The sequence below is a fragment of the Protopterus annectens genome, chromosome 5.part0 (genome assembly GCF_019279795.1).
Source record: "Protopterus annectens isolate FY-2018-M chromosome 5.part0, PAN1.0, whole genome shotgun sequence".
Lineage (NCBI taxonomy): Eukaryota > Metazoa > Chordata > Ceratodontiformes > Protopteridae > Protopterus > Protopterus annectens.
The window spans coordinates 829,467,259-829,488,215 of NC_056735.1; the positions used below are offsets into that span (position 1 = coordinate 829,467,259).

At 35.0% G+C, this 20,957-nt stretch overlaps 1 protein-coding gene across 1 annotated transcript in view; it reads left to right on the forward strand.

Moving 5' to 3' along the window:
• The window catches only part of F10 (coagulation factor X), a 539,902-nt gene that overhangs the window by 99,404 nt on the left and 419,541 nt on the right, over positions 1-20,957 (forward strand). Inside the window, exon 3 of the mRNA XM_044072640.1 lies at positions 14,199-14,359. Coding sequence (XP_043928575.1) covers positions 14,199-14,359 — 161 coding nt within the window. The remainder of the gene's footprint in view (positions 1-14,198; positions 14,360-20,957) is intronic.

Consider the following 20,957-nt stretch of genomic DNA (forward strand, 5'->3'; position numbering starts at 1 on the left):
AAAGACAGAAGAGATTTTCTTAGCCATTGTTAGATACCTAATTTCAAGTTTCAAATATAGTAAATGAACTTACTTATACTAACTTTGTTAATGGCTAGTATATTCTTTAATTTGAAATAGTTAAGGCATTGACAAAGTAGATAATATGGAAAATGTATGTATTTATGTTTATTTATGCATCTATTTATTACTAAACTATGACTATTTTATTTGGTTACAGTATTTATCATTAAATAGGTTTCATCAATCATTATACCTAGACTTTCTTTCTACTTTGAATATTTTATAACTTAGCATTACTGTTTTTATTATATGAAATATTTCTCTGTTCTATACACTTACAATTACTTAAAATTGTATTTGCTCCCATAAATAATTGTTTTGAATAAGCTGCTTCTATTACATCAGTTTTAAATCTATTTCCTTTATGCATTACAAATTTCATCTATTCATTCAATTCTAACAACAAAAGTGGATATATAAATTAATTTTAAATCTCCTATTAACTCATACTGGAGCTCAGACATGTTATTGTCATTAATCACTTTTTTGTTTGTCATGAAGGTTAATCTGTTTGAACTTATATGTTCACTCAGATTAGAAGCGCATGTCACTTCATGTTGGTTAAAGTTTTCAATAAACTCTTTATTAATATAGTTACCCTTACTTAATTTTTATTCAGTATTCAAATCTTCATTTTATTGGCCTATCTCTAATAAAACTTTATACAGTTTGTTAGGGAGAACTAAGCTATTTCACACAAAATTTTTCTAGATAAAGTTACACTGTTTATTACCCAGTCAATTCCAAGCATGAAAACTTCAATTAACTCACAAGAAAGTCATACTCGATGGATTTAACCTTACTATCCTTAAATGTTAATGGATTAAACAATCCAAGGAAAAGATCCAATTTCCCTTAGATACTTGAAACTAAATAAAATTCAGGTTGTATTTATTCAGGAATCCCATCTAAAATCAGATGATAACTTTAATTGGAATCCATTGGAATATATAAATCTATCTTGCTCATCATACAAGAAGAAAACAAGAGGAGTTTTAATACTTTGGAGGAAAAACGTCATCATTCCCTAAATTATTTATAAGTATGAAGACAAAGAAGGTCTTATTTCAATTGTAATAATTAGATTTAATAATATAATATGGACACTTGTTAACACCTATTGGTTTCCTGGTATAGGGATAGGAACTGTTAGGAAACATTTAGAACTAATTAACACAGTTTATAAGGGTATTTTGATTCTAGGGGGAGACTTCAACTGTACTTTAGACATTTCTGAAACCTCAAATAAAAAGCACTTCCATCTTACTTCTCTAGGAAAAGCTCTAAGAAATTGGTGTGAGAACCTAAATCTAATTGACACCTGCAGTTATAAAGACCCTAACTCACTATCCTTTTCTCATAGTGATTATAGATTTGGCACCCAAACCAGTATTGATAAACTTCATGTTTCTCAAGATTTACGTATGAAAATAATTAACTTTTCTATAATCCCTTGCCCCTTTTCAGATCATAATTCACTTGTTTTAAAACTTGAAATTGATTTTAAAAGGTTGGTCTTCACAACAAGGATACCAGCATACATCACCAAACTACCACAATTCAAGCCATGGTTAGATCACAAAATTCAAAACTTTCTTGACATTAACCAATCAAATGATATATGTTTGAAAATTCTCTGGGATACACTTAAAGCTTACTTATTTGGTAAAATTATAGCTTGGTTTAAAAATAAGACTAAAAAATGGGAATCGAACTTCATAATATTCAAAAGAAGCATAATTATCAATAAAGATAATTCACAACATCCAAAAACAAAAAAGAAAACAATTACAGACTTAAATAACAAATACAATGAACTATTAACTCATAAAGCAAATTTGGCATTAGAACAACTAAAAAACCAAAAAACATAAGGCAAAAGCAGCTGAAGAAGAATGCAACGAAGTAACAGTATGACACCAAGAAATAAGCGTAATGATCCTTCTTTATTTCCGCTTTAGATCTGTATGAGACTTCATCAGAATAAAATAACTCAGCATAATAAACTTCTTAAAATACACAATAAACACTTGACACATTATAATGGCACATTATAATTGATAAATTGACATTTAAAACCATACACTCACTACACAAGCATAATACATATGTGCAAACACACATGAAGCAACACTACCATTTTTATAAAATATGTAAACTAATTAAATCATTATTCTTGTTAACCTTTAATTTATGATTCTTTAAAAAACATTTCATATTAATAGACTCATTGAGTCCAGGTAAATGGTCTGCCTTTAGTCTTATTTTGTACACGGCTTCCTTTTGTAGCAGAAAATTTTTAAAATCTCCTCCACTTAAATCTTGATGACAAACTTCTAAAATGGAAAATAAAAATTTATGGAAAACCAGCACATACCTGTGAATGCTTATAGAGAGACATTATTATCAATCTTTAATTTTTATACAATAGAAATGCTCTCTTACACGTGTTCTGAGTTCTCTGTGGTCATACTTACATAAGCGGGGCGTGATGAACATAAGGCTATGTAAGCTATACCAGCACTCCGACAGTTAACATAACCTGGAACTGCCAAAATTCTATCAAGGTTGCAACTGAAATATAAGGACCAATAGAACTTACTTATACTAACTTTGTTAATGGCTAGTATATTCTTTAATTTGAAATAGTTAAGGCATTGACAAAGTAGATAATATGGAAAATGTATGTATTTATGTTTATTTATGCATCTATTTATTACTAAACTATGACTATTTTATTTGGTTACAGTATTTATCATTAAATAGGTTTCATCAATCATTATACCTAGACTTTCTTTCTACTTTGAATATTTTATAACTTAGCATTACTGTTTTTATTATATGAAATCTTTCTCTGTTCTATACACTTACAATTACTTAAAATTGTATTTGCTCCCATAAATAATTGTTTTGAATAAGCTGCTTCTATTACATCAGTTTTAAATCTATTTCCTTTATGCATTACAAATTTCATCTATTCATTCAATTCTAACAACAAAAGTGGATATATAAATTAATTTTAAATCTCCTGTTAACTCATACTGGAGCTCAGACATGTTATTGTCATTAATCACTTTTTTGTTTGTCATGAAGGTTAATCTGTTTGAACTTATATGTTCACTCAGATTAGAAGCGCATGTCACTTCATGTTGGTTAAAGTTTTCAATAAACTCTTTATTAATATGGTTACCCTTACTTATTTTTTATTCAGTATTCAAATCTTCATTTTATTGGCCTATCTCTAATAAAACTTTATACAGTTTGTTAGGGAGAACTAAGCTATTTCACACAAAATTTTTCTAGATAAAGTTACACTGTTTATTACCCAGTCAATTCCAAGCATGAAAACTTCAATTAACTCACAAGAAAGTCATACTCGATGGATTTAACCTTACTATCCTTAAATGTTAATGGATTAAACAATCCAAGGAAAAGATCCAATTTCCCTTAGATACTTGAAACTAAATAAAATTCAGGTTGTATTTATTCAGGAATCCCATCTAAAATCAGATGATAACTTTAATTGGAATCCATTGGAATATATAAATCTATCTTGCTCATCATACAAGAAGAAAACAAGAGGAGTTTTAATACTTTGGAGGAAAAACGTCATCATTCCCTAAATTATTTATAAGTATGAAGACAAAGAAGGTCTTATTTCAATTGTAATAATTAGATTTAATAATATAATATGGACACTTGTTAACACCTATTGGTTTCCTGGTATAGGGATAGGAACTGTTAGGAAACATTTAGAACTAATTAACACAGTTTATAAGGGTATTTTGATTCTAGGGGGAGACTTCAACTGTACTTTAGACATTTCTGAAACCTCAAATAAAAAGCACTTCCATCTTACTTCTAGGAAAAGCTCTAAGAAATTGGTGTGAGAACCTAAATCTAATTGACACCTGCAGTTATAAAGACCCTAACTCACTATCCTTTTCTCATAGTGATTATAGATTTGGCACCCAAACCAGTATTGATAAACTTCATGTTTCTCAAGATTTACGTATGAAAATAATTAACTTTTCTATAATCCCTTGCCCCTTTTCAGATCATAATTCACTTGTTTTAAAACTTGAAATTGATTTTAAAAGGTTGGTCTTCACAACAAGGATACCAGCATACATCACCAAACTACCACAATTCAAGCCATGGTTAGATCACAAAATTCAAAACTTTCTTGACATTAACCAATCAAATGATATATGTTTGAAAATTCTCTGGGATACACTTAAAGCTTACTTATTTGGTAAAATTATAGCTTGGTTTAAAAATAAGACTAAAAAATGGGAATCGGAACTTCATAATATTCAAAAGAAGCTTATAATTATCAATAAAGATAATTCACAACATCCAAAAACAAAAAAGAAAACAATTACAGACTTAAATAACAAATACAATGAACTATTAACTCATAAAGCAAATTTGGCATTAGAAAAACTAAAAATCAACTCACACTCAATGTCGCCCAAACATCTACATAATCTTTCTGTGAGAGTTAAAAGACAAGCCTCAGATAATATTACAAAAATCATTCATGAAGGTAGAAATAATAAAAATGGTATCAGACATTAGTGACATTCTTGAAGCCTTTAAATATCATTACTCTGACCACCAACTCAATAATTCAGCACAATTTCAACATATAGATGTAGATAAAAGTTTACTTAAAATAAATAAAATTCCAGATAAACTAAAATCTGAGATCTTAAAACAAATTTCTCTTAAAGAAGTAGTTGATAAAATTAAAGAAAACAAAAATAATAAAGCCCCCGGGATAGATGGAATTATAATGGAACTATATAAGTTATTCCCTCCCTCAGCCATCTCACTTTTTCATAAAGCCTTAAATGTAATTCAGACCAATAATTTAATTCCTCCCTCTTGGAAATATTCCCTAATCACTCCTATATTAAAAGAAAATAAAGATCCAAAACAATGTAGTTCCTGTAGACCAATTTCCTTGCTAAATAATGACTGCAAGATATTTGTATCCATTCTTGTAAATAGAATTAAAAAATCCTTAACACATATTATAAATTCTGATCAGTCTGGTTATATTTACAATAGGCACACTTACGATAATATTTTAAGAATACTGTCCCTTATCGACATTTTAAATAGGGACAATCAAGAAGCTCTTCTAATAGCCTTCGATATTGAAAAAGCTTTTGATATACTGAAATGGCATTATCTCTTCAAAGCTTTAGAAATCTTTGATTTTCCATCTCATTTCATTACTTTGATAAAAAAATCTATATAAAAATAATCTTGCATATGTAAAACTAGGCCCTTTTACTTCAGAACCCATTAAAATACTCAAAGGTACAAAGCAAGGCTGTCCTTTGTTGCCCATTTTATTTGCTCTTGCAATAGAATTATTTCTTATTACATTATGCCAAAACACAAAAATTAAAGGTATAGACATTTATGATCAATTTAATTCCAAAATCATGCTCTTTGTGTATTATATACTTTTAACTTTGAGCGTCTCACAAAAATTTCTTAAAGAGTTAGATCTTTAGACTAAAAGGTTCTCTGATAGCTCAGGTTTACGTATAAGTGAATCTAAATCTAATTATATGCATTTAAATAAAAAACAAAATTATTTCATAACTCCAGTCCATTTAATAGGAAAACAGGTCTCTTCTATAAATTACCTAGGAATTATTATTGATGACAATATTAATAACACTCTATCTACAAACTATAAAAAAATCTTAAATACCATAAAACTACTCACTGACAAATGGAATAAATTATTCCTAACGTTTGAGGATAGACTTCAATTAATAAAGATGGTATTATTACCAAAAATAAACTATATAGCTCAAGCCATTCCAATGCTACCTAATAAAAAACTATTACAAGACATAAATAAAATTCTATTACATTTTCTCTGGTTCCCTAAATGAAACAGGATAGCCTATGGTCACCATATTAGACCCTGGGAAATAGGAGGAATTAATTTTCCAGACTTAAAACAAGTAATCTCCGTGGTATCCCCGAAGTCTCAAAACAACCCACTAAAGTGTAGTGTGTCTAAAAACAAAACAGTGTAAGAAACTTCTCTGTGTGGAAGATTTTCATTCCATATATTTCTATTTAATCACTGTATATTAATCAGATCAGACAATAGTAGTAGAAGTAGCGAACGTAAACTCGTCAAGTCAAAAAGTAATAATAGAAAATATATAATTCTGCAGCATTACTAAGTATTTGAAAGTAATCCAAGCAAGGCAGGCAGTCTGTTTCCAGTCGAAAATCCTTTATTAAGTACACAGACAAGCGATCCAAGTAAAACAAAAATAGAGTAATAATTTCCTCACAAGCTTTCTAAATATATATATATACTTTTTATCAGGCATGGGAGTGGTTTATTGTGCTGCAAAACAAAGTGTTATTGGTACACATGTTAAATTCATATCCCTTCCCCCATCAGTGTGACATCCGAGCTGGTCTTGCCCTACCTAGTAACTGTCATAATAATATATAGCCCTAATGTACTTTAATGGTACACCTTATTTAACCAAATTATTAAGTAGATTATTAAGTCTGTGATTTTATACAAGGCAATGTACTACATGGCTGGAAATATATCAACCTTAGTTCATTTTGCGATCAAAAATTATATATAAATATATACATAAACATTTTGCATGTAAAAATCAGTTTCTATTTTCATAACCTATTGTTAACAAAGATCACTTTCGTCCTTCTAGACTTCTTCAGGTCTGTGTACAAGAACCCTAAAAACCTATATAATTGTATAATTAGTTAGTATTGCTAGTATTGACTAGAAACAGACTGCCTGCCTTGCTTGGATTACTTTCGAATACTTAGTAATGCTGTAGAATTATATATTTTCTATTATTACTTTTTGACTTGACGAGTTTACTCTCGCTACTTCTACTACTATTGTCTGATCTGATTAATATACAGTGATTAACTAGAAATATATGGACTGAAAATCTTCCACAAAGAGAAGTTTCTTACACTGTTTTAATTTTCCAGACTTAGAGACATATATTAAGGCTTTTATATTCAAAATAGTTTTCAACTGGATAGACCCAAAAAATTTCATCAGCTTGGAAATCCCTTCATATTTTTATTTTTTAAATGAGAATAAACTCACAAAAAATACTCTTTTAAATGGTCAAATAAATATATTTTGGAAAACAGTATGTCTTAATTTACAATTTAACATTTCGAAACCCACCAACTCAGTCTTCATAAACTACATCTACAACTCATTTAGATCTTTCATAAACTCAAACTTAGACATTAAATTATGGTGGGAACTCTTAATTCCTTTCAAAATAACTAAAAACTTTCCCAACAAATTACATGAAAACATTATACATAATTGGGAACTAAAAAATTTTACTTGTTGGCAAGATTGTATTAGGAACTCATCAGTCTTAAACATACAACAAATAATAAACACCTTTGATATTCCAAATTCAGATTGGCTTATACTTCAAAGCATTTTATTTCATGCTCAAGAGTTATACAGAATAATCAATAATTCCCCCTTTAGTTCTGAACCAAAATTAATTTCCATTATCCAATAAATGGTTTATAATAATCATAATTGGTCTAATTTAACCTCATTGCTCTATAAAAACTTAATAATTTACAAAGTTAATCCAAAACAAAACTTCTGGAACTTTATTACTAAAGGTCATCAGATTAACCTCTCCTCTGAAAACAAAATGAATTTATTGTATTCGATTAAATTAACTTCCATTCTACAAGCTTGGAAGATTTTTTCATGGGAATTGTTACACAGGGCATTTTACACCCCCAATATAATAGCTAAAATGGACTCTTCTAAACAATTTTTTTGTTGGCGATGTTCTCTGAATTGTAATGCTGATTAGATTCATATATTTTTTGAGTGTATCAAAATTCAAAAATTCTGGGAGGAGATTGGAAAATTCCTTCAAGCTATTTTTTTCAGATTCCTTCATACTAACTAAATCCATAATTTTCTGAATGTAACTGAAACAAATGTTATGAGCAAAAATAATTTGTATCTACGATTGACTATGCTGGCAATTGCTAGAAAATGTATTACAAGAAAATGGAAAACTTCATCTGAACCCAACTTTCAAGAATTTATGACTCTACTAGAAGAAACAATACATATGGAAACAAAGGTAAAAGAAACAAGAATCTTCCCTAATAAATGGATCAACAATCCTTGGAAGAAAGTTTTTTCTCTCATTGAGACTTTAAAGATCTCCACATCTTCTTAGTACTTGGAGAAATTACACTGATTTTTTGTTATGTGTAACTACATCTCTCTAACTCTAAGTTATTCTCATTTTTTTCATATAGGCCATATGTACATATTGTATATAGTTTGTCTTTTGTTTCATTTGTTTTCTAGCAGAAATTATGTTTTGTCTTTTCGAAATTCAATAAAATATTTGGAAAAAAATCATTTATCTAAATAAGTTTAAACTATTAAGGGGAATACACAACTAAGTGCAGAGCTGTGTATATATGCCATCAGCTGGAGAAAATAGACAATCTGATAGCTGACAGTTTGTTGCAAGCTTCACCACCCCATCTCCAGCAGCCATCAGCCATAGTATACATGGAAACATTACTCAGTTTATCTTCTCAGTCGAACAGCTTATCCCTTCAATCTCTAAGGATAAAAACACAGAATCAAGGGGTCCTGACAATATCACAGGTTGCCTATAGTGATGTAAAACCTGATCCAGCAGACATAGTTGGATCTTTACTTAAACACGGCCTCCATACAGCCTATGTTCTTGCAGAATAGTGTACAGTGAAAGTCATCTGTCTGAATAGGGGGAACCATCACCTGATGCATCATGGAACTATCGACTCATACTCCTTGCTCTCCACATCTATGAGGGAGGCCAATGAGTCAACATGGACCTTATCAAAAAGGACAAAGGTAATCTCCTGACTGAGTACCAAACCCATGATTGATTTGTTAAAGCTGCACCTTGTCTGTTAAATCTGTTTGATGTCTTAAAGAAGGTAATCAAGGACATGCATGAGAAAAAGGCTATCATCCCACATAACATGACCCTGCCAGGGCATATGACACAAATCCACACTCAGGTATTGCACAGAAACTGCCTTAAGTGGGCATAAACACCTACGTCACCAAGTGAATAGACAAATGCATCAAATACAGGACACATGTTGATGTGTGTGAAGTCACCTCTAGCAAGAATCCAAGGACCAGAGCCATACCTCAGGATTCTAAACTAGGCCCTGCCCTGTTCAATATTTAAGTCTCAGAAGTCAAGACAAACTTATACATCCTTTGTCTGACCAGCATTGTAAATTATTGCAAATTGTGGACAATCATTGAATCTAAAATGGTATTGGTATAAAGCAGCAAGTTTTAATACACACAAAGGATTGTTGCCAGTCCCATACAAACACAGTAGATGAACAAAAATCGTGATTGTTTCCTTTATGAAAGCAAATACACATGCTAATTACAATATAGACAGCACACTCCTATGAGCAGATCAAGTGGTATGTGACCTGGTTATTGAGGTAGACAGTAAGTGGAACTTCCAACAGCATGTGTCTGAAGTGGTGACAAATCCTTTGTATGTAGCACTACTCCTGAGTATGGGCAGGCCATCCACATCGAAGGACATTATAGTCCCATTGTTCTCAGCCCTTATCACACCAATAATTGAGAAAAATTCACCGTTTTGCATATACCTCGCCACACATCTTTCAGGGATGATTTACTGAAGTGCATCACATTTGCCACATTGAGCCATAATTAAGTATTCTTTGTGAAGCATGACCATTAGGTGTTGACAGTGCAGAACTCCCTTCAAGGCATTATACAAGATGCATGTGTGATACATGTTTCTGTTATACACCCAGTAAATGCATAGCTCATTGACAACATTAATGGCATGAGTTATATTCTTGCAAGTGTGGATAACGGCATATATATGCCATGCAAACCTCTCAACTAGTCAGGATTGCTCATAATTTAAACTGTAGGTGTAACACTGTCCCTCCTAATAACTCTGAAAAGTGGTAATTTTTGGGGAAGGTGTGCTTGACTAACCTTACAGATTACTGAATAATCACTACAGATGTACACATGGGATCCCTATCAAATAAATAAATGGCCACATTGTTGAATGTGATATGGTCGGACACATAGGATCATAGGATCATAGGAAATTACCAGGCTAATGGCCCTACAAGCCTAGTCAAGTTTCACCCTTATTTCCACAATTATCACCTAAAACCCATGTCCAAGAGGGATACAGTTGGAATCCCCAGGTAAATTTATGGTTACCCATCCAAATCGTCCAGACTGTATTTGAAGAGGGCCAATGAGGTGCTCGGTTTGACATGAAGTGAGAGTTTTTTTCAAAGGTGTGGTAACCTCTGGGAGACAAATCTGTTCCTCCAGAAGGTTCTAGTAATATCACATAGGGTAAGGACTTTAGAGAGAGTAAGCCATGTACTATTTGATTTGCGGATATGCATGATTTCCAATAGAGCGGAGTCAGAGATTGCCTTAAATGCAAGGCAGAGATCACCTTGAGTAATCCACATAAAACAGAATAAAATGACACTGATTTCAGATGATCCATACAGGACAGATGCTGAAGACTTTGAATTTTCCTTGTGAGGAACTTTTGTGGTTTCTCCATTTGCTGCAGGTGCCTGGAAAGGTACGTACCAAAAGGGGCATTGTACTCATTCGCCTGATGAGGGAAGAGTACAAAGAGGTTATAACTTTTTTTTTTTCTGGAGGCATTGCCCTTACTTATGAGATGAGCAATACAGAATGCCCTTCCTACCACTGTGGAGCCATGGTGATCAGAGTTAAGATTGCTTTTAACCTGTGTGCCCAGGTCTCTCACCAGTGGGTGCATACTTAGAGTGTTGCTATTGATGTGGTTGTTAACAGGACCATTGCTCTTACGGAAAAGGATGATAATACATTTTTTTACATTGAGTTTAAGGCCAAAACTTTGGCACAGACCATTTGTTTGTGTAAAACCCTTTGACGTCATTTGGAGATACTATGATTGCTCCCACTTTGCAGTAATCAGCAAACTTTGTTAACCACAGACCTTTAGTTTTTGCTTGTATGTCGGAGAAATAGATTCCAAAAAGCAGAAGTCCCTATGGAACACCACTGGTTACAGGTCTGTTGTTGGAGGTGAATTTCCCTATTTTGACTATATGTGTTCTATCAGTCCACCAGTTAGCGACCAATGCAGTCTGTCAAAAAAAAGAAATGAAGACAAACACAACACACCTCACAAACCACAAAAAACTGCTTTTGCAGGGGGCAAGACCCCCTGTGCCTCCCACACCCCCTGCTAATTATGTATACCAGCCTGAGATCACACTATAGTGGGGAAAATGGCAAATTTCCTGATCCCTACAGTAACACAATCTCATTCAAAATGGTTTGATGGACTGCATTGTCGATGATATGGGTTTGAACATATCACATTTGACAATTTTGCCATTCGATAATTTGATAGCGATCTCTACATGTGTGTTTGTGCAGAACATGTATAATAAGTCACAATCACATATTTTATGTGAATGATGCAGATTAATGGTGGCATTATTATAATGTTGTCCATGACTGTGCATTCTTCTGTGTACTGTAATCCATGAGCCTGTTGCTATGTTTCCTGACTTGTTCAGACTTAAGCGGAGATTACATTCATATTCCAGCAACTCATTTTGCACATCTTCACAGTATGCACATGCCCTCTATTTTACATACCATGCTTGAGAATTGTCCTCTACAGTGATCATGTCAGGGTGCTTATATCACAATCAGTCATCTCTATTGATATGTGACCTTGTGTGACAGTTACGTAATATACAATGTGTGATGATTTGACTATAACCACGCAGCAGATATAAACAGCAGTATGTATTGTATTATGTACATATGTGATTACTGTTTATGCTACAGCTGTATTGTCTTTGTGGTGTATGTACATTGACATGCCCTTATCTGCTGTACATTATCATGTTTTATTTGTCCTCTTTTCCTTTCTTCATTCATACCATACACATGTGTGGCCCTTTTCAATACTCACACTTCTCCAGAATAGTGCATTTATAATTCAGTCTATGTACCCTTGATGATCACCACAAAAACTTTATTTCAGTAGGCCTAAATCAGGCTGCGCAGCACTCTGCACTGACTACATGTTCCTTTAATGTGTTGGAATTGTTTTCATTGCCTTATATTAAACCCTAGTAGTCAGTGTGGTTATCTGCAAAGTCATGCAGTACTAGTTTGCTTGTAGGTAAACATGTCTGCATGTCTGCAGGTGTTCTTATTGCTTTGCTTGGTTTCCTGGACAGCAAACTTTTGCTGACCATAAACCAAACTTGCATCTTTGTAAACGCAATGCATGCACACATATGTAATTAGCACTGGTACTCTTTGCGCAAACACATAAACTTAGTGTAGGCTTAGGGCAAAACCTACATGGATTTTAAAAAATTCCCAGGGTAGTTTCCAAATATGCAGTGATTTAAATTTGGTATATTGGTTCTATGATAGCTGACCAAGAGGGAGATATTTAAGTATCATTTTATATGATACAAACTGTTTCAAATGTCTTCCAAAGTTTAAGTCAAATTTTACTCCCATTCCCTTAAGCTTGAGTCACAACAACTATACGTAAATCTGAGGTTGCTGTACTTCTAACTGAGGAAAACATTTTTCTTGCAGTGGCCCGCATTAATAAGTCCACAGTTCTGAGTTTCATATGATAACAAACTTTAGTCTCAGTCATTTACCCATCTACAAGCTGTATCAAGTGAAATTGTGCCATTTCAGGCTTTTGCACAAGAGTAGTAATTCAAACTGCCTACAGTCATGGACTTTTGCATGCTCAAGTTTCTAAAGTTGAATTTGGTTATTCTGATTAATATGTTACATTAATCTGTAATCATTTTTGTATTTAAGTACTTTCTCCTAACCTTTAACTATATTGGTTTTGATAGACTTATGCCAGAGGCTCAAAAAGATATTAATATCCATAAATTTAATCATAGTTACCTCTGTAGCATATTTAAGCATGCAACATGAAATTCAATGCAATTGCATTTCAGTTTTCTAGATTTTATTCACCGACACATGGAATACTGAAATTTATCTGAAAATCATGGAGTGACCTCTGTTCCTCCATGCTTTGGGTTTTGCACCTCAAATGTACATAACTTCATATAACAACACATTTATAGCAATGTCTAAGAACAAACTATATACTGTCAAAGGAGCAAATTTATGATTTAAAACACTGCTTTCTGCTTTTTTTTCTAATGCCAAAGATCTGCCAAGCTATAATTTTGGTTTGTCAAACTGAAAAAAAAAATGTACAAGTTATTTGTGTAGAATAAGAAAATGTTTCTCACACTTTTTTTTTTTTACTGCTGGAAACAATAAGAAGATTAATGAGTCAGGTAAAAATAAATGACTGCCCATATGGTATTAGAATATGATAAATTATAGCCAAAGAGCACAATCATATGATTAGCATTATCTGTGAAGCTCTAATAAACCTCACTGGCAGTGATTTGTACACTTATTATGTGAGTGAGAATACTCAAACATTTTCTGAAACAAGTCTGCTAGATTTAATTTACAATTTTGTTGTTACCACAATCTGCAAATGTACTCTAGCAGCCACAAAGCCACAACAGTTGTACATAAAAGTTGTAAAATGTTAGTAGAATTAGCTTTGTGTCTGCAACTGCAGATTATCATCTTATGACTGTGGAATGTCTGCGAGAAAAATTTTACATTTGTTAACCAAGGAAGTAAATTGGCCCAAGGACCCTCTTCAGCAATGACCTGGGCCAAATTGCCAGATACAGTGAAATTGCTAAACATATCTAAAATAATGACAACAGAGCAAAAACTTGGAATATGCAGAAATCTGAAAATGTTGCATAACATACAAAAAAATGTTGTACAAGCTTGCATAAAATCTATTTTGAATCCTTCAAAATATTGCTTAATAACAAAGAAAGTAAGTTACAGGTTTTGTAGGAATACTGTGATTTTTTTTTTTTTTTTTTATGATAACTTGATTTTCTTTCCTTTCCAGTATTTTTGAATAAGGAGAGTGCCAGTACAATACTGAATAGGCAGAAACGTGCCAATAGTCTTTTTGAAGAATTTAAGCCTGGTAACATAGAAAGGGAATGTATAGAAGAAGTATGCATCAAAGAAGAAGCAAGAGAGGCCTTTGAAAACGATGAAAAAACTGTAAGTAAATATTATGGTGAAAAGCACATTTACATGGACGATTCTAGATAAAGCTGATTGGGAGGTTAAAGTGATCTAAAGTACAACAGGATGCATGAGCCCCGCTTCAAAAAAGACTAGCTCCCAGTGTAAGTTCATTGGCCCAGCTTCAGAAAGACTTGCCCTCAGTGTAACTGACCACTTACAATGAAAGCAGGCTGAGTGTAGGTATTTTGGAATCTGGTCTCCATAATAACCCTATTTATAGAAATACCTTACCCTGAAGTAAATCACTTACATTGAGAACAGGTCTTTCTGAATCAGGCAGACTTACATAGAGATCAACTCTTGGAATCAGGCCTACTGTATGAGTCCTTTTTAAAACTGCCTATTTATACACAAGTGAATGGAATAACAGATTTGTTTGAAATCTCACTGCAAAATGCATTTGTTAGCTGAAATTGTGATTTTGGTGTTCAGTTGCAAAGATCTGATCAGAAACTTTGAAATGTAATTATGTTTCTCTATGAGGAATGCAGTGTATAATTCAAGGAGGTGGTCATTCTGGTATACCAGATTGCATTACTTTCTGTGAAGTAGAAAAGCATACTGGAACCTTTGTAAGTGATATTAGGGCTTTTAATATGAATTCATTCCTAAGATAGAAAATAAAAGATCTAAAATGTTATTATATTTCTTGTTGCATTTTTTCGCTTGAATTCATTTGATCATAACACATTTAGCTAGGTTCAGTACACTTGTGCTTCTGAATGCGCTTAAACATCAGATTTGATAGGCTTACTGATTCCTGACATCAACAAAATATAGTGAAATTCTGTATGCATGTAAATGACATCTTCAAAATGATAACTCTTATAAAGATTTCAGATGTCATATAAGGGGAATGACTAATTACTGAAATGAACTATCATAGTAATGTAATGCAATGCATGCCTTATGAAAACAATAACTAAGCTGTCTATACTAAACTATGTTGCAAAATAAGTACAGTGATAAAAATTTGATTGTCTGCCCCTACCCCAGAGGGATAAGTGAGCAGAAACACTCCACAGCCTCACTGGTAAACCAAAGTTTGAGACAGTGTATCATCTGCTATGGACACAGAAGAAATCTAAACGCACAGCAACACAGTATATCCAAAAAATATACCCAGGAAGCAGTTGCTGGAAACAAACTTCAACTTTTAATGGTGCTTCTAAAAATCCTAAAGGCATGAATCTAGATGTGAATTTAAATGTATAAGTTATAATATTTATATATGATGTTTTGTAACTTATTGTATATGGAAAAATAAGGATATGTTTGTTTAAGCAGGTTCTTGTAGTAGATTATTGGGTGATGAGATGATTGTTTAATTGGAGCAGTTTGCCATAAAATGGGAATGGCTGGTGGCTTATGTTATTCCTTGAAGGCTGTTTGCCAAGGTACTAGAAGCACCATTAAAAGTTGGAGCTTGTTTCCAGTGACTGCCTCCTGAGTGTATTTTATGGACACAGGAGAGCAATATTACTGCTTGGAGTCACTGGAGTCCCTTTCTGCAACTGTGGTCACATTTTCACTTTGTACCAGTGACAGATGTTTTGCCAGGATGAAGACTGACAGCATAATTGTGTCATCGGACTATGACTCGGGTATCTGTTTCTCATCATAGTCATTAGACTCTGCAGAGGTGGCAACATCAACCTGTTGGCTTACCTAAGATGGCACATGTCACAACTCCAGTTTTCTGCCCTGCAAATATACAACAAGAGTAAGTACCTATATTGAACCTGTGTCCCTATGGCATGCAAAGGAAGGGTGAATGTGTGTTTGTCTGTTCATGTGCATGAGTCAAGTGTGTGTTTATGTGTGTATACATATATGTTTCTGTAAGGGATGTTTTGGTGAATGTGTGAAAGCTGAAACTGCTTTTATTTCCATACACACACACACACACACACACACACACACACACACACACATATATATATATATATATATATATATATACATACATATATATATTTATATATACATATAGAGCAATGCATACATACAAACACACACTCACACACACATATATATATATATATATATATATATATGTGTATATATATATATATATATATATATATATATATATATATATATATATATATATATATATATATATATATATATATATATATATATATATATATATATATATATACATATATAAAATATACATGGATCTACTTCACAAGCTCAAAGTTTCAAAACTTCGAACTGCAAAAGGTTGAGACACTAAGATCTAAGTTGTGAAACTTCAAAACTGTAAAAAAAAAAACAAAAAACAATTAAGTATTTTGCAAGGGGACAAGTCACCCTGCACCCCCACACCCCCCTGATAAATAAATATTCCAACTCTGAGATCACAACACAGGGAGGAAAACAGTAAATTACCCATGCCATGCTGTATGGTGATCTCCATTTAAAATGTTCAAAGTTTCAAAAGTTTGATTTGAAACTTCAAATTTGTGAAGGGAATCTCTCTCTCTCTCTCTCTCTCTCTCTCTCTATATATATATATATATATATATAAATATTGTTATATTACAAAACATTGCCTTTAGGAATGAAAAAGTTCCATACTACCTTTAAGTAAGAACTCCATTTCTTTTCAAAACAATTAGGCTCAAACTGATAGTTGCACACAGAAATGGAATGAGTCTTTTCATGAAGATGGAACTTTCATAGTGGCTGCAATATGCTTCAAGGAGTGTTCCTTTCTCTTAGGTTGATAGTAGCTATAAGTACATCAGGAAGTGTATGCTACAAACACTATAATATGCATGCAATTGCTAAATGATTTAGCAAAAGGAATAAAAAGAATGTTTGAGAGACTGGAGACACATTATTTCTATTTCCATTTTAAATGAATTTTGCTATGCCCTTTTTCGAGGTTAGTATACTGTGCCTCTGTCTAACAGTGACACAAAAGTGATACCTGGGGTAAACCTACGATCTCCCATCCACTCATCAAGATTCCTCTTGAAGAGAGTCAGTGAGGGACTCTGCCTAACTTAGACTGGGATTTTATTCCAGAGTGAAGGGAGCCTCTGGGTTATAAATCTGTCCCTCCAGCATGTCCTATTTATTTCAGTGCTGAGGTTCAAGTCTCTCGAGTGCGTAGCTCGATGGGATTTGGATTTTCTGAGGTGAAGCATGTCCATTAATTCCGGGTTGGACATGGCTTTATACGTCAGGCATAGATCGCCTCTGAGCAGGTGGTATGCCACTGAGTAGAGCTGGAGTTTTTTTTAACCGGGCAGCATATGGCATCTGTTTGAGCCCTTTGATCCTCTTGGTGAGGTACTTTTGGGGTCTTTCCAGTTGCTGCAGGTGTCTGGTAAGGTACATCCCAAAAGGGGCATTGTACTCAATTATGGGCCTGATAAGGGATGAGTAAAGAGGCACGATGACCTCCCCTGATCTAGATGTGAATCCCTTCATGATTAGGTGGGCTATATAAAATGTTTTTCTAACCACTTTGGCCACGTGGTTGTCAAATGAGAGATTGCTATCAACTTAGGTCCCCAGTTCCCTAATTACTTCTTCTGTACTTAATGGATTACCACCTATGTGGTAATTTGTGGGCAGTTTGTTTTTGCCAAATGGGATGACTATGCACTTTTTGGCGTTTAGCTTGAGGCCATGGCTCTGGCACCAGTTGTCTGTTTCTATGAGGCCCTTTTGGAGGATGTTTGTGTCAGATGGAGAGTCGATTATGGCGCCCAGTTTGCAGTCATCTGTGAACTTGGTCAGCCACAGTCCTTTCGTGTTGGCCTGTACTTCCGAGAAATATATACCGAACAAGAGAGGTCCCAGGACTGAGCCTTGTGGGATGCCACTTGTAACTGGTTTGGAGTCTGACATGGCTCCAGCAATTCTAACCATGTGGGTTCTGTCCTTGAGCCAGTTTGCAACCCATCTAGTGACATAGGGTTTTATATTTAAGCTGGTGAGCTTATCTATAATGCTCGAGTGGGGTATTGTATCGAAGGCTTTTGCGAGGTCCATGTAGGCTGTGTGGACCACCTTCCCCTCGTCAATGGCCTTGATGACTGTTTCAAAGAAATTGACCAGGTTTAAGAGGCAGGATCTGCCCTTAACAAAGCCGAACTGGGTAGGATCCATTGTCTGTAGGTCCCCAATATCTTTATTTATGAGGTCCATGATGATCTTTTCCATGGCTTTGCAGACCAAGCTAGTCAGGCTTATGGGACAATAGTTTCCAGAACCGTTGAGGCACTTCCTTTGTGGAGAGGGACCACTGTTGCTGTACGCCACTCTTTGGGTACATATCCTGGAGTAAGGCTGAGATTGAACAGTAGTTTTATGTTTGGGTTTAGCTCTTCTTGGAGTTCATGTAGGACGCAGCCCGGGACGTCGTCTGGTCCCATTGATGCTGTGTTTTTTCCTTTGGAGAGTGCGGCTCTTACCTGAGCATCTGAGATGCCAGGGGGCAGCACTCTGCTGGGATAGATATTTGCCCTTTTGGTGGGGGGGGGGGGAGAAGTTTGCTCTGAACCTGTCAGCTAGGATGTTGGTAATGTCTGTGGGTTCGGTGTAGTTTTTGTCATTTTGGACTAATTCTGAGCATATCTGGGAATTCCCACCCAGGTTCCTAACATAACTAAAGAAAGCCTTGTAATTATCCTTAGTGTCCTGTGCAATTTTTCTCTCAAAGCTGGCTTTAGACGATTTTATGAGTGCCCGTAGTTTTTTGCTAATACTGATCAGAGATGCCTTCCCTTTTTGGGATTTTGCTCTATCATGTAGTAGCTTCCTCCTTCTATTGTATAGTTTGTTTATGGCTGTGGTCCACCAGACAGGAAGTCTGCCTTTGGAGGATTGGGTCTTGGTTTTATTTGGGATTGCATGATCCATGCATTCCTGAAGGTGTTCATAGAATGCGTTTATAAAGGATTCTGCGGTCTGGGCCGTATTTTCCACAGGCCCGGGGGCTTTGAAGGATTCCACCTCGGTTTTGAGGAGTGTGAAATTTGCTTTAGAGAAGTTTTTCACTGTGGTTTTCTGGGCAGGGGTTGTGGTCGGGATGTGAATATCCAGTGAGATTAGTTTATGATCTGATCTTACCAGTGAGGGATACACTTCTGGTCTGGAGCATAGAGTTCCCATGTTGGTGATGATCAGGTCCAGTATGTTTTCCCCTCTTGTGGGAGTGGTAACAAGTTGTTCCATAGCATTTGAGTTTATAAATTCTAGGAACCTTTGGGCTAGGGTGTTGGCGCTAGAGTAATGCTCCCAGTCTATGTTTGGGTAGTTGAAGTCACCCAATAAAATGGTGTTTGGAGAGACCTTCATATTTTCCAGTGTTCTCAGGAAGGCCAAGTGGGGTTCCTGGGTTTGGGAGGGTGGTCTGTAGCAGGCTATAAACTGGAAGGCAGTTTTACCCACTGTTAGTTGCACATGGATAGTCTCTGATGCTTCGTGCTGTGCCACCAACCTGGAGGTGTGGGTATCTTTGACGAATATTGATACCCCCCCCCTCCTTTTGTGGTTCGGTCCAAGTTTTGGGGCCAAAAAGCATGGTATGAGGTATAACCTGGTAGTGCTGGGGTGCTCTCGGGAGACTTGAACCAGGTTTCTGTTACTGCACAGATATCAATGTTCTCCGTGCTAAGGAGAGTTTCGAGTGCGTGCATCTTAAGGTTTAGACTTCTGGCATTGAGTAGCATTACTCTTAGTTTCTTATCCCCTGTGATACCTATGGAGGTGGGTTTGTCTTTTGAGCCTTGCCTATAAAAGGCACTATGGGGGTAGCAAGAGCCTTTACCAATATCCGAAAGCCCAGGGGTGACAGGTGCAAGCCGTCCCTAGCGAAGCATCGTGGCTTGTCGAGCATGTCATCCCAGGCTGACAGGCATTGGATCCCCTTTAAATGACACCAATACTTAAGCCAATTGTTGAAATTGATCATCTTGTCTTCATATTGTGGCATCATTCTTGGTGAGGATAAGATGCTACTCAAGGTCAATGTCATACCGGCCTGGGCTACATGCTCAGAGAGTTCCTCTATGTCTCTTTTCATGTAGTCAAGGGAGGTATGTCTCAGGTCATTCACACCAGCATGGACAATGACTGAGTCATATTTGTACTTGCCTTGGAGTGACCTAAGTGCTTGTGTTATGTGGCGGATCCTAGCGCCTGACAGGCAGCTCACCGTGACCTTCTCCTTGTTCAGCCTTGTGAGCGGGACGTCAGTGTGCCTGATGATAGAATCACCTATTACAAGTGTATCAGGTGTGTTGTTTAGTCTTAAGGGCTGTGACTGTTCGGCACACTGGCTTTGTGAGCTATGTGTTGCATGTGCTTTGTTTTGGGGTAGCGGTTGCTTGGGTGTCTGCTTTGGAGGTCTCTGCTGCTTAGGCAGATTTTTATTTAGAGCCTCCGAGTATGTTTTTGTGTGTTTATGTGTTTGGTTTGCTGTTGTGGTAGGTCTATGTGAGACTGGAATTGTAGTGAGTGTGGTTTCCTTCTCCTCCTTCTATGCCAGTACTGAGTTGAGAGAGCTTAGCCTCCAGTTTGGCTATATGGTTGCATCACTCAGATG